This window comes from Zootoca vivipara, chromosome 1 (genome assembly GCF_965207765.1).
Source record: "Zootoca vivipara chromosome 1, rZooViv2.hap1.1, whole genome shotgun sequence".
NCBI classification, from domain to species: domain Eukaryota; kingdom Metazoa; phylum Chordata; class Lepidosauria; order Squamata; family Lacertidae; genus Zootoca; species Zootoca vivipara.
The window spans coordinates 71,092,488-71,107,517 of NC_142582.1; the positions used below are offsets into that span (position 1 = coordinate 71,092,488).

The 15,030-nt window shown below is 40.6% G+C and overlaps 1 protein-coding gene across 4 annotated transcripts in view; it reads left to right on the forward strand.

Moving 5' to 3' along the window:
* Window positions 1-14,379, forward strand: part of WT1 (WT1 transcription factor) — a 52,260-nt gene extending 37,881 nt beyond the window's left edge. For 2 of the 4 annotated variants that reach the window (XM_035122153.3, XM_035121989.3), the window contains 3 exons: window positions 6,848-6,937; window positions 10,485-10,577; window positions 12,287-14,379. In XM_035122153.3, coding sequence (XP_034978044.2) covers window positions 6,848-6,937; window positions 10,485-10,577; window positions 12,287-12,408 — 305 coding nt within the window. In that variant the 3' untranslated portion in view covers window positions 12,409-14,379. The remainder of the gene's footprint in view (window positions 1-6,847; window positions 6,938-10,484; window positions 10,578-12,286) is intronic. The other 2 variants (XM_088653751.1, XM_035122069.3) reach the window with 1 other exon arrangement.
* The last annotated feature ends 651 nt before the right edge of the window (window positions 14,380-15,030 follow it).

The following is a 15,030-nucleotide window of genomic DNA, read 5'->3' on the forward strand; positions in this document are numbered from 1 at the left end:
ATCCCTCCAACGTGGGGCATTGTAGGGGTCCTTGGGCTAAAAAGAGCAATATAATCCTTCACTGGTCACCTCTAATAGGGATGTGGTGTGTGTGTGTGTGTGTGTGTGTGTGTGTGTGTGGTTGCTTTGCATATACAGCACAACTGAATGACTACCTTATTTGTCATGGCCTCACAGGTCTTCAAGGTTTTTTTTTTAAGGAACAAAATGCTTCTGCATATCATTCCAAATTAATGATTAGTATGTTATTTTTTTCAAGTGAATTGTGCTTGATAATACACACACACACACACACACACACACACACATTGGGGGTGGTGGTGGTGGAGCTGGATGTGCTCCATAAGATTCCTCTTTCTCATCACCTAGATATTTATACATGACTGGCTCATTACATTTCCTGCAGACTGCTCACTCAGATAGTGTTACCCACAGCTGGATTAGAAAACATGCAGAGAGAAAAAATTGAAATTCATATCAGCATTTCTTAATGTTTCAACACAGCTTTTGCTGACTTCTCATGTGCCCTTTAACTGCTTATTGAGTGCTTTCCTGGTTATTAACAATACCATTAACTGAAACATATAATAATAAAAGGCATCTGGTTGATTTGGAGCATTAGGAAGCTGAGAAATACAATGGGGGAAAAGCAATATAAACAATACACTGGATTAAGTGGTAAGATTTCATGGAGCTTTCAATCACCATTAACATGATCCAGCAACTATGATTTGTGTTTTTGAAGGTTTTTCTCGAAATTGGTGTATGGTTTGGGAGTCTGGAAGGAATGCAATTTCGCACTTTCCAGCCAAAATGACCCCCAACCTCCTTCCCCCATGCACTGTTCCAGGGATTCGCCTGATCCCACCCTCCACATAAAGAGGGGAAGCCCTATTGCACAAACAGAAGTCCTTATGCACTGACGTGACTCATCAGTAGAATGACACTCTTAGTTTTTTAATCAGTGAAGTGTACTACTTTGTACCCATCGAAGTTTTCTTCTCAGCAAAACTGTAAAAATGTTTTGCACAGAACAACCAACAGGCACAGTTCTTGCAACAGCTTTTTCTACTGTAGTTTTGAAAAGCAAAATTTCATTAATTTAACAAATTTATATTAAAGATTTTGTTTGGAAAGTCATGGCTCCTTTTCCAGGGAAGGATACAGAGTGTGTAAACAACTGTCTCTTCTTCAGAACATATGCATAAGTCACTGTCACAAACCTGGTGACCTGGAGCAGCTCACCCCAGTTCATACTGGGTCTTGTGGTTCTTATTACACATTCTTTCCTGACCAGGCCATTTTGTTCCCACCAATCACTGTAGACTGGTCTCTTCCAATGAAAGGATTGCCTTTAGAGTTAGCTTATGAAGTTGTTCTCTGTGAGCACTCACTCTCTGGGTGTGCAGTCTTTCCAACCTCATCCAGTACCCCATTCCTCTTCAGAACAATAATGTTTTTCAAGGCCCATGGATATATTCATGAACTTGGAGAACTATACCAGTTATGAGGTATTATACTATGAGAGAAAAAGTATCAGCACATATAAACCCTTCTGTAAACATGATGCCAATTTTTCAGCTCTGGCTATACATTAGGATGGCTACACGGTAGTTTGAATGACAGCCTACACCTGCTGCAAATCCATTTTCTACATAGGTATTAAAGGTGCCGGAGACACATCTTCCTTTTCTGGTCATCCTATGCTGCACTGATGCAAGTTGCTGAGCTTGCTGCAAGCACACATGCACATTCCAAGCTAAGCTAAAGATCAGCATTCCCATAATTCCACCTTGATTACGCATAACAGACAGCATCTCCTTGGTATGACTGGTTTCTCGCTCCCCTCCTATAAGAAAAACATTATTGAAGATGCAATTGTACTTCATGACTCTTTTCCAATCAGGAAAATGGATGGAATTAAACATTGAGCTAATACAATTGTTCCATCAAGCATTTCTGCTTGCTAGACTAAATGACCTCTGCTCTTCTCTCCCTGTGAGCTGTTCTGGAGGTTCTGACTCTCCATTGTGCTGGTGAAACTCATTGCCCTGCTTCCCACTAGCACAATTATTTAGCAGAATCTGGCTCCAAGTCTTTTGCACCTTAGATTTGGGACCAGACAGTGGGAAGATAGCTGTGAAGATGAACCTTCCATGTGTTTTCCTAATTAGCAAAGGCAAAAGGGGCAGGAAAGGAGATTACTGGTGACCAGTATGGGGATGTCCCTTAAACTTCACTTTTCTGGGCCCTTATCAGTCTGCTGCCTCAACAGAATAGAATGAAGTGGTTTAGCCTTGAGGAGAAACGAGTGGGAGACAGCTCTCTGGGGAACATCTGCTATTTCCTGGAATGTACGCACCGAGTGTAATCTTGAGGCCAGTTTAAATTTATAGATAGCTAGTGTATAAAAAAAGTATCATGAATGGGGTTTTCCACATAACCGCAAAGCTCTCTGAAAAATAAATACACATGGTCATTCTTCCTGTAGATGTTTCATAGCTGGTTTATCAGGTATTCCCCATTGAGTGACTTTCCACAAGTTTCTGTTGCTTACATTTTCAGTGGTAATAGTTTGATATCTGTCTTCACCTTTTTGGAAGGAGTTGGGAATAGGTTTTCAGATGTTCAGCGCATTAAATTTACCATGCTCTAAGAATAATTTGTGCACCCAAGCATGAGTGCACAATAGCAGCAGTCTGCATTATGGATAGATATGTGGTGGTCAGATGCTGCTCACCCCTTGTGTGCTGCTGAGCAGGTGCTTTCTATGAGCCCAATCTGTGTTGGAAAGTGTCCGGAATTTAGCATTGTGCTTCTGGCATCTCATATCTCAGCATGTGTCTGAATCAATCCTGATGTTTACTAGAAATTCATAGGTAGCTAATTATAGGGAGGAGGGCAGTAGCCCAGGGGCAGAGCACATACTCTGCAAGCAAAAGCCCCCCCCCCTCATTTCTGCATAATGACACTTCACTCTGAATCTCTTAATGAGACCTCCCAGGGGCTTCAAAAAGGTGTTACATAGCATGGGGCACAATATGCAACCTTGCAGGATACCACAGGGCAACTCCCATGGCACTGTCCTACGTTCTTAACCCTTATTTCAGGACACAAATTGCATTGGAAGCACAACAAGATGCCCCATGTTATCAGTCAACAAAGTGCTTGGGACCTAGCATACTTCTTACACTGAATAAATATCAAATAATAGTAGCAATAGCTCAAGAAGAACACACAGAAGCGATAAGATTTGTAACAATGCCAAAAGCCATTCACACATTGTACATGGTTTGCTATTCAGCATATAATTCCTGACAAGGGAACTGTATGACACCCATGTTTGTGTTTATGGGTGTAAACTTGAAACATCTTAGGTGTATAGGGTTGCATCTGACTAAGTCACACTGAAAAACAGTGTTTTTTTCTTAAAAAAATATTTAGGGGTACTCTCATTTTGTCTCAAGAAAAACACCATTTTAGAGTTCAAAAATAAATACAGTAAATGGACAAAAGTACAAAGATACACAAAATGTTTAGGGGTATGTGTAGCCCCTGCGTACCCCCAGAAAAAAGCATTGCTCAAGAGTAGACCCTCTGAAACTAGTGGAGGTAAATTGATTTTAATGGATTGAACATAATGGATCTACAGTACTTTGAGTATGGCCTAGTTGGATACAACTCATGAAGTGTGACGAGGTCCCTGGGTTATTGAAACATTCTTGATTACATAAGTGGCTTCATGCACTTTTTACATTTAAATTTAACGTGATTTCCTATAATGATGAAAGTTTCTATTCAGAAATGCAGAGACATGTAAAGATAGTAAAATTCTGAAAAGGGTAAATGACATATTCTGTTTGAAAACATTCCCATACATAGATGAATGACAGCAGAGGTCTGTAGGAGATGGTTACTGTAGCTTAACTTGAGGAAGATACAACTGTTCCAAGTAAGCCTGATAATAACAGAAGACCTTTGTTTGCAATGCGGAAGCAGTGTGAAATGTATCACTTCATGCTGCTCAAACACACATGCTTTAGAACTGCATTTGCACTGAATTTTGGAGACTATAGTCTGCTCAGTGCATTCTGTTCCACCAACATTCTCTGCCTTAAATCTGCCAAGGCTTCAGCCTTCCTCACAATCAGTTTTAAGGCACAGCAATTCCTACGGGAGACCTTATGGCCAGATTCAAAAGGAACCATTTTAAACACATGTGACAAATATAACTTTTTGCATAAATAAATTAATCTGAATGGACATGGAAACAACCCACTTTGGGTTTTAAAAGCCAGTAAACTCCTTTGGGTGACTTCCACAGGAAGCTATAAAGATTCTGTTACAGATATCCAACAGAAACATTTAGCTGTTGAACTCCTTGCTTTCAGTGTAAATGTGAAAGAGCAGTTAATATGGGTGATGTTGCTTGCCATTTGGAAAAGACATAACGATGTTTCAAAGCGGCTGCTTTATGACATGCAAAAATAACTCTTTTTAATAAGAATAAACCTAGTTTACAAAAGAATCATTTGCGTGTTCAGACCCAGAAACCTCCCCCCTAAATAAATTCAAACATGACTCAAATTTTTGTTTGGTTTTTGGCAGAATTTAGGCCACAACTTTATTGATTACAGAAAGTGAGTGGTTGCATAGGCTATGATTCAACTAGCTCCCTGCACCTTTGCAGGTAGCTCTGACCCAGGGCACCAGGATAGGTCAGCCAAGGGTGAACACCTGGATAGGCGGAAAGCTGGGAACAGGCTATGTCCGCCACCAAGACTCAGGCATGGGCACAACCCCCTCACAGGGGTTGATCAAACCATTTGAGGCCCTGGATTCCTTTAACGGAATACCCTTCACATAGGGATGGCGAGAGCGTTCTCCCATCCCTATCATCTGAACCAGTGCCTATCTGCAGCCTTACAAGTTGTGACAATTTGCTACGCGGCAGGTGAAACCCAAATGGCACCAGCCAATCAGCCAAGTGGGGAAAATTCCTGCCGTGCCCCTGTCCCAACGACAGACGACACACAACAGCAAAGCAAGGTCAAGCGCAACAAGCCCTAAAAGTAGGGAGAGGTGGGTGGGTGAGTGTTCCGAATGCACGCACCGAAAGAGGAAGCTCTGGGTCATGTGCATGGGCATATATAGGTCCCTCGATCTGTTTGGACTGCACCCCATTGGCCAGATTGAACTCAACATCGAGGGACCTACAAATCGAGTGTTGTGGCTGACCCATCTTACCCACCCACAACACAGGGTGTTGGTTTCCAGGTCTCACCACAACCTGTGCCCTCTTTGAGGGAGGACCCTGTATATAGCATCTTGAATAAACTAGAACTGATCCAGTGTTTATTAGCCCTGAAGAAATGTAGAAATGCATGCCACTATGCAGGATTCATAGCTGTGTGGTCAGAGCATATGCTTTGCATGAACAAGGTTCTAAGCTGAATCACTAGCATCTCTAGAAGATGAAAGGGATGCAGGGGAACCCAGCCTGAAACTCACTGTCACTCAGAGGAAGTCTGCTTTGCATTTGTAACAAGTTAGTCCTTGAGGGTGGCAGCACCTGAACTTTGGAATTCCCTGCCTATTGATATTAGGCTGATATTAAATGACTTATTGTGACAGAATGAGGGATTATAGAGTTATTTCCTAAGCCTGCAAAGGGCGAGAAAGCCCTACTAAAATCTCATATGAATCTAACCCCAGTATTTATTTATTTATTTTGCTAAATCATTTGGGAGGTTATATTAGACATGGTTTCTTACTTGCCAGTCTTAGCTACAATTCTTTATGCTCAGAAATGGAGATTGAGCAATTAAGCATCAATAGAAGAATTTGGGATGGTGCCCTCCCTTATGGCAAAGATGGAAGAAAATAAATATATTATTTATGTAACTTTATCCTTAGTGGGGTTTTTTTTGTAAATTGCTGCTTGTGATCTTGAATTATCAGTCACTTCCAGTACATGTTGACCTTCTTCAAAAAGAGAAAGAAAGAAAGAAAGAAAGAAAGAAAGAAAGAAAGAAAGAAAGAAAGAAAGCATGGGCCCAGCTGTGACTTAAGTAGACAGTGGCTGAATATTCTCATAACATAAGATGCAGTTAAGAAGCAACAAGAGTCCTGGTCATGGAATGGGCTATGAATCCACAGAAGCTCCTGTTCAATGTGATTCCCCCTTACACTGCAGTCTCCAGTAACACCTCTCACTCTCATTTGGAAGGTTCCCTCTTCCTCCGAGCAGATTTAAGGGGGCTCAAAGGGCTACTGCAGGCAAAAAGGTGAACTGGAAGAAGTCACCTTCTCCCCACCATTCAATGAACAGAAGTGTTCTGTAAGTGGACCTTCATTCATGCTTCGCTTGGATCCAGCCCACTGAAAGCCCCATTATGCAATCGAAAGTCCTCATGCAAGTCTTCTGCTGCTAGAGTTGTTTTGGCAAATCTCACCCTTGGTACTTAAAATCTACAAGGTTGTCAGAACAGCTTTTAAACTGATTGATGGCAGAAAACTGACAGAATCCAACAAACATCTGTTTCAGGATTATCCTAAAGGAATTTTAACTTACTTTGCATTAAGTACACAGATGGGGTAACTGCAGTATACACACGTTGTAGCAAAATAAACTGCTTTGCCACAATTGAGATGTGACTGCACACCCAATTCTTCCCATGCAGAGATTTTCCTTGAAAATGACTTATATAAAGCACCCCTACTACAACACAGACATATTCACCTGCTTTAAAAGTATATATGATTGAAAATTGTTCTAGTGTGTTCGTATGGGCTTTTATTTTCCAACTTTATTCACCTTTTTCAAATGAAACTTGTTCTCCCTAAGGTGAAAAACCATATCAGTGTGACTTTAAGGACTGTGAACGAAGATTTTCTCGTTCAGATCAACTCAAACGACACCAAAGACGACATACAGGTTTGTTGCATGCCTTGGCTTTTGAAATTTGTAGCAGTTTGCAGTTTCCATAACCTAGAGTATGAAAAGTTGAATTCTGATTCCTTTCTCTCCTCTTTACCCCTGTAATTCAGGATTATGGGCTCATGTGTCATCAATTGTTTGGATACGTTCAAAGTTAAATTGCAAAAAAGCAGTTTATTGAACATATGCAGTGGATATTTTCATGTATCATTAAAATTGTAGCATGGCTAGCAACACTATCACTTCTGTTTTGGGGAGAAGCAAAAAGATTTGTACTTTTGGTACATATTGTTAGATGCAGGAGAATCCAATTGTTTTTAAGAGGGGTCAATGCAAAGAACATTGATACAGGTGATCCTGATGAATCCTGTGAAAGGGCTTATACAAACTTCACTAAGTAGAAACATTGTTATTTGGAGAGCCATTACATGCATTTATACATTTTATTTACATGCATAATTTATAATATATTATTAATGCAAACTTAATGCCTGATGATTTTGATGTCTTTATTCTGGAATTGTTAATTCAGTTGCGAAAAGCCTCTTGTCTGTGTCTCAGTATTTCAAACAAAGCAGCAGATAATATTGCTATTTTGCTTTCTTGGTTTTCTTGACAATGGGGATGGGGAAACTTCATCAGATCAAGGGTCATGCTTCCTGATAGGCAACCTTCTGGGGGACACATGCCAGTGGCGGGGAGGGTCAGGCACAAAAATGAGTGGCTCAATGGGTGTGACTCGTGCCTTTGTGCAGTAGGTCACATTTGATCTAAGTCAGAGGGACCTTTTATCAGTTATGGCTGCTTCAGCTGTGGCTGTTCCTGTACAGATAGCCTAGACACGGTGATCTGGTAACCTCCAAGCTGGACTACTGTGCTGCATTAAATACTTCATTTAGTGCAAAACATGACTACTAGGTTTTTAACGGGTACAGCCAGAGCAATTTATATTACACCTATTTTGGAAGACAAGTACTGGTTGCCTATTTCCACCTGAGCCCAATTTAAAATGCTGGGGTGTATTTTTGAAGAAAGTAGGAACCTCTGAGCTGCCAGTCTAATTTGATCCAACAGGCTAGTTTGGTTCATGAGGTGGTTTTTTTCAGCCCAAACATCCAGCTGCCAATCACCAGACACCAGGTGTGCTTACTGTGGCCATCAGAACTGAATTTTGTGCAAGGTGCACTTTTCATGGCACTGTACATTATTAACTTCCAGCTGCCTTGAAGCCCCCAATTTCAAAGGCTGGTTCTAGGAACCATTTCCATTTGGCACCATTTTCAGCTGCTCAGAGCAGCACACCATCAGGAACAACCTTCAGCACAAAACAGAACATCTGGTGCAGTACTCTTATATTAAGAGTAGCTGCCTTCTTATTCTTTCTCATCTCATCAGTTAGAAAAAGGAAGGACCCCCCCTTTTGTTCTCTCCATTTCCCAGTGAGTAAACATGCACACACACTCTTTTAATAGTTAGTAGAGGTGAAGTTCAAATTTGTTTGGCCATAATGATGTGAATGCAGTACTTTGATTGGTTTGAAAATCAAATCATACTTGGGATAGACCTATGGAAACCAATGGTTCTGTGAATGGGCAATAATCCTAAGCATTTTATATGTTTGTTTTAAGAAATAATGAGAACATTTGCTAATGCAGAACTTTCTGTACCAAATTTTGGAATCTCTGGAGTTAACATATATAGGGTTGTACCCAGTAGTGCCTTCGGCTTAGTGCAGACATCACTAGCCATAGACTTGGGGGCTTGATGCTGTCACCAAGCAAATTTTGGGGGAACTGCAAAGATCCCACATATTTTGTGTTGTGCCAAAAAAGAAAAATTAAGAAAGTAGAAACAGTGATGTGATGGATGGTGAAGTTTAACTCTCTCTGTCCAGCCCAACACTCTTGATGGGGATACAATCCAGCCCCTCCTCAGTCATCAGATCAATCATGTGATGAGTAGGGAGGGGGCAATAATCTCCCCTCAGCTGATCTACAGGGGGATGTAGGGGGATGTGGCCTGTGCATTTGCAAGTGAGAGTGTGGGGCAGCCACACCAACTTTCAATTGCACCCACGAGCAGGGGCGTACCTAAGGGTTACTCAGGTTGGCCCCTGCCAAGGGCACAGGCCCAGGGAGGTGCAAAAAGTGGCTCGGAGTAACTAGAAGCCCATCTACCCATCTGCATGCTCCCTGGGCAGGACTTCCACTACTCCGGGCGGCCAGGTGAGGCACGCAGGCTCCTCTGAGCACCTTGGCAGAAGAATTTGGTCACTGGTGTGAACCGTCACAACATCTCTGCAGGGGGCCCATCTCAATTGGCTGGCGGCACTATTAGAAGTGTGAGTGGAGCACCCAGCAGGGCTTGGAGGGAAGAAAGCTAAAGAGAGTGGGTGAGAGTTGCAGAAGGAGGAAAAAGGGAGGGAGGAGGAAGGATGCAGAAGTTAAAGCAGTGCGTGGAGGGAGGTGGAGCAGAGAATGGAGATGGCCATGGAGGAAATCACTGGAGGAGTGCAGAAGGCAACAAAAAGCAAACTTTTTGAGTTTCTGGTCCATGGTCTCTCCCGACTTTGGAGGCACCAATGTATCTCCTACCAAGGGTGCAAGGGATGGGTGGATGGGTGCTGATACAGCTCCTTGCAAAGGGGACAAGAGAGCCTAGGTATGCTGCTGCCCACACGTAACATGTGCCCCTCTCCCCAGGTTGGTCGAGGATGAATGCCATCCATCAGACCAAAAAAAGGTTAAGTACCCTTGCTTCAATGGGTAGTGTGCCATCCAGTTTCTCCAATTTACTTCATCACTCCATGCCATATCCCATACTGTCCCAGAAGTCTCCAAACCAAACCCTCAGGAGCAGCTTTTGGGAAGGGTTGGGGGAACGTAACCAGGTAGGGAGTGAATTAAAGAAAAGAAAATGCCTTGGTTTGTGGAAGTGCTTTCTGCTAGGAGAAATACACAATTAAACATTTTTTGTGGGCATCAAACATTTTGTTAACAAATATTAAAACCATAGGCTTGGTGATGAAGGACATGGAATATTGTGCTTAGCTTTATGGTTGGTTAGCTCTTTTGCTGGATATAGAAGATAAACTTCCTAGGTTAAAGCACATAATTGATGGACCTTTTTTTAACGTGTTAGGAAAATATGTAGAATATTGAACAAAAGTAAATTTCAAATTTAAATGAAATAATGCCCCAAACACTAAGCTGCAAAAATAATCAGCACCAGAGGGTCATCATTTGCTCCCTTTCAAGTTACAAATCTGGTAGTGAGTTAATCCTTACTTGCTTTGCCAGGAACAAAGGCACTGTGAAAGCACTAACTGGAGAAAGAGGGTTGAAAAAAGGTTCTGAAGTTGAGAAGCCTGATTAATGACCTTTGGGATGTGTAGGCATGTGCAAAGAGAAAGATTAATTTCGGTAACTATTAAACAACAAAAGCAAAGCAAAAATCCATAGTTTGGAGGTCATAAGCAACTGGTGTCCCTCACTCCTCTGAAAAGGTATTGGAACATGGGACTAGACTTCTTTTATCTATTTAGGTGTGAAACCCTTCCAGTGTAAAACCTGTCAGAGAAAGTTCTCCAGATCTGACCACCTGAAGACTCACACCAGGACTCATACAGGTAAAACAAGTGCGTATACTTTTTTCCCATTTATATTTTTAAATTTATTTTACCTGAATTGATTTTGCTATGTTTTAAATGCATATGGTAGTTCCAGGAAATTAGTGAATGTAATAAGAGGCAAGGGTTAGCGTTATCAAGATGTACTAGACAAGTGATCCTGCTTAGTCCATCCTATGAAGCTTCATGTACTTTCACCTGAACATTAAGTATTTGAAAAATAGTGACAACTGCACTGAAGCTGGAGACTGTAGGATCATATTTTGAAAGGAATGTAAAAATTATCTGCTGCTTTCATTAATGGGTCATCTACAAAAAATTCTTAGAAGTTTAGAGTGGTGTTGCCACTACAAATAATCAATCCCCCTCTTTGTAAATCTGTGTCAGGACTACAGCTCAGCAGAAGAGGAGATTTAGCTTTCCCCCTGCCCCATTTTCTTGTAAAAAATCATATCCCGCAATACATAGCTTCTGTTTGTCCCCAAAGCTGCCATTTTCTGCAGCTCTGGAGGCAAGTTGCAGCTTCAGGTAGGGGCAATTTTCAGCAGCGCAGGATTGCTGCCATAGGAAGAGTTAAAAACCCTACTCCCTCCCTTGTGCTAAAGTGCGGATCTGAATTGTGGCCTTGGTGCTGCATGAGATTAGTGCCGGATTTAGGGTGCTGCAGGCAGTTTTCCTGCACAGGGAACTGAGGCGAGGGGGCACTAAATAATAATAGTAATTTTAAGAAACCAATATTTATAAGTGTACCTTTTAAGATCCATAAAAAGCCACTGAACCAAAAGGAATTATTGTGAAATATCAGAAATAGAGGGTGGTGGTGGCAATTTTTGTCCTTGCTTAGGGAGCCATATTACCAAAGTTTGCCTCTGAGGGGGTTCAAATACACCATTAACATAGAACGTAGTCCACTCCTGAAACTGCAGTGCAGAGAGTACTAGCTATGCCACGTTTGTGCTGATCTGTTCTTTTGAGGTTGGATGCCTCTCCAGTACTGTAGTGTTATCATACTATGGTGTTCATTGCTGAAAGTTGGTGGGGTTGGGATGGCCAATAATAGGCTGCCTTCTAATGTGAAAAGGAAGCTAAAACTGGCTTAGCCAAGAGTAGAAGTTGCCCATTCCTTTGTTTAAAAGTGAGTGGCACTTCTTAAATATTATTGTTGATTTGGTTGTTTTTATTGTTTAATGGTAATTATCTGTAAGCCACCTTGTGAGCATTTCCCCATAAGGCATATAAATCTGTAAACAAACCATAAACAAATAACTGCTTTAAACTACATGATAACAGGAGAATATCATTTCATAGGTCTCAGGTCTGTATAGATTTTGAATGTTCATTTCCCATTGAAAAGAATAATAGAAGCTATTGCCCAGAGTATGATATATAGGGGAATGAAGCACACTAGATCTACTCCTGAGCAATGCCTGGATGGAAGATCTGTTGGAGGCATAAATAAGGCACTCTGAGCTCTTTTGGAGGCAGAGAATGGTGTAAACATAATTAATATTTTGAAATGAAAAGTAATAGAAGCTAAAAGCACCATCCATCTCCCTTTGAAATCACTGGGCTAGACTCCAAAGACCTTGATGGAGTACCATATATTTAAAAGTTAGGGACAAGCTTCTATTGACATTTTCTATTTGCTAAGAAGGGATCGGCCTAGATGATAAAAACTCATCCTATGACATTTTAATAACTCTGTGTTTTGTTGACAGGTGAAAAGCCTTTCAGTTGTCGGTGGCCCAGCTGTCAAAAAAAATTTGCTCGGTCTGATGAATTGGTCCGTCATCATAATATGCACAACAGGAACATGACTAAACTTCAACTTACACTTTAGATGTTTCACACTGTCTGTACAAACCAGATGGACCCTATGAACTACTGCAAACATTTCAACCATTGTCTGTCGAGTCTTTAGGAAATCTCAGATGCCTTCATAATGCGGTTGAGACAAGTTAACTAAACTGTAGGATAATGTTCAGTATCGGCCTCTGCTTGGAATTTTGAACCTTCCTATTCCAAAACCTCCAATTTGTAACATTATTATATAATTACAAGTTGACTATGTTATACTTTAAATATTACGATAGACTTTAGCTATGTATATTTGTTCTTGCCTTAAAAGGTTTTGTACTTTTTATTTCTTACTTGAAATTTGCAAGTGCAAGCTAGTGCTATGTCATACTCATATATAAATGATTGGTATGTTTGAAAGTCTGTTCCCTGTATATTGTGTGCTTATTGCAAACACTGAAGTTTCAAAATACTGCTGCAGTCCTGTATAAATATTCCGTCAATTTTAGTAATCTTTGTACTGCCCAAATGGGACAATTTTATATCGTTCTGTGAATCTTCAGTGTCAACCATTCCAATATCTTGCTTGCAATCCTCAGAGTTGTGGGTGCTCTAGTAGTTTCTTATATGCACATGCAATTCATCTGGGGGTTGGATGCACACTTTGATGTACACCAGAGCCCCACAATTCACATAGGCTTGTGCAGTTCCCACAATTGTTTATACTAAAGAGAGGGAAAACAAAGGGAACAGTGTGGCTGGTTTCAGAAAGTCAATAAATAGATGTATATGGGGGAGGCCAGGACCACACGCCTTTCCACAACCTGCGCATGCTCAGTTTAAAGTCTGCACAGAACCTATGAGCATGTAAGTATATATGAATAGGCTTCTCTATGTGCGATCGGGAACCTTTGTTTTTCAGGATTCCTGTTCAAGTGGAGAGAACCCTATACAGTGGTATAGTCATATGTGTTATGCAGACTGGTAATTGAATGTGCCTTAGGCAGGAGCAACATTTAATGAGAGGTGCTTATTGTCCTCCTAAGCAGCCGAGATGTGAGTCACCTGACTCCCATATTTAGGTGCCAGCCACCACTGAGCACAATATTTTTTTGCACCCCAATGACTTGGTTTCTAACTGACTCCAGTGTCCTGCTATTAGAGACCCTCTTTCTCCTCCCCTGTTGCCTTGATGAAGGGCAATAGAAAGAAGTGCTGGTATAGTATACATGCAGTCTTCTAAGGAAGCTCAAACAATATATTGCATTGGACTTTCCCTTCCCATAGGAGACTATGAGGGAGAGACTATGAGAGTGTGTACAATCTGCAAGATCACTAGCTTTGCTTCTAAAACTGGTAAAGTTAGAGGAACTGATATTTTTCTATACTGAAGATGAAAATCTTGCATTGAAGTTAACTTGTTTTAACACAAACAGCATTAATGTAGAGAAAATGTATCTTTGTTTTTTGTATTTTGAAGCTGGTTTAAATTTCAACTTTTCAATGTTAAATATTCCACTTTGAGATACAGATCCTCACACAAAGTAAAGTCAGTATCATTGTAAATGTTTAGGATTTGTTTAACATGCAGCCATGCTGGTTATATGGCTAGCGAAATGTGTAAAATAAAGTTAAAGTTGAACTCAAGAAGAGGCTGGTCCAGAATTTCCATTAACATATGGCTCTTAAGCTACACAAATAGCTCTTAAGTGACTTGAACGTCCTCTCATTTACAATTATATGTGCAAAAATAAATGCCCAATGTGAGGAAATATATTATTTCAGGGTTTAGGGGTTATTATTTACAATTAATTGTTTGAAGTGGTGTATATATGTCTATAAATATATATCTAATAATGTATTGCTCTTAAACAATTAAAATTAGAAAGTGAACAAACATAATTTAGATGCATCATGGTTCAGATGTTGCTACAAGCTATTGATACCACAAAGACTGTAACCTGCATTTTTCACTGAGCTTTCAATTAAAGCCCATTTAAAAAGAAACAAATAAGAGTCCAACAGATGTCTTGTTTCATGGCTGGTATTAGGTTTCAAATTTCTTCTCCAATTGTGTTGACCTCTTTTTGTATATAAAAGGTACCACCAGAAGGGATGACCACTAGTTAACCTGACCAGGTCTTGACCACAATTTATCCTTCTCACTGGGGAATTGTACTGACAACAGTATCAAATTTCATATTATGTTGTAGAGAGTTGGTTCACTCTTCTTCCCAGATACTTGCAGCAGTTTTCCTTTAAGAGAATGACCCACAGGCCACACTTGAATTGGTCTCATTGACTTCTGTGAATTATCTTTCCCTACTTTGGAATAGACAAACATAATGTAGCTACACCCAGATAAGGATTACAGTCTCACTACATTTAATCATATCACCACACAATCTCAACCTAACCATGGCCGAGTGCATTCTTATTTTTAACCACATCTGTATCCCACATTTCTTCCTATCAGCTCAGAGTGGTGTACATAGATCTAGGCTATCTCAGTTTATTCTCACAACAATCCTGTAAGGTAGATTAGATTTGAAGAGAGTAAATGTCTGAAGGACACATGGTGACCTTTGAGGCTGAGTGGGGATCTGTTCTCCATAGACACTCTAATCACTACACTATATTGGTTTTCCATTTCCTTGCAAGTGTG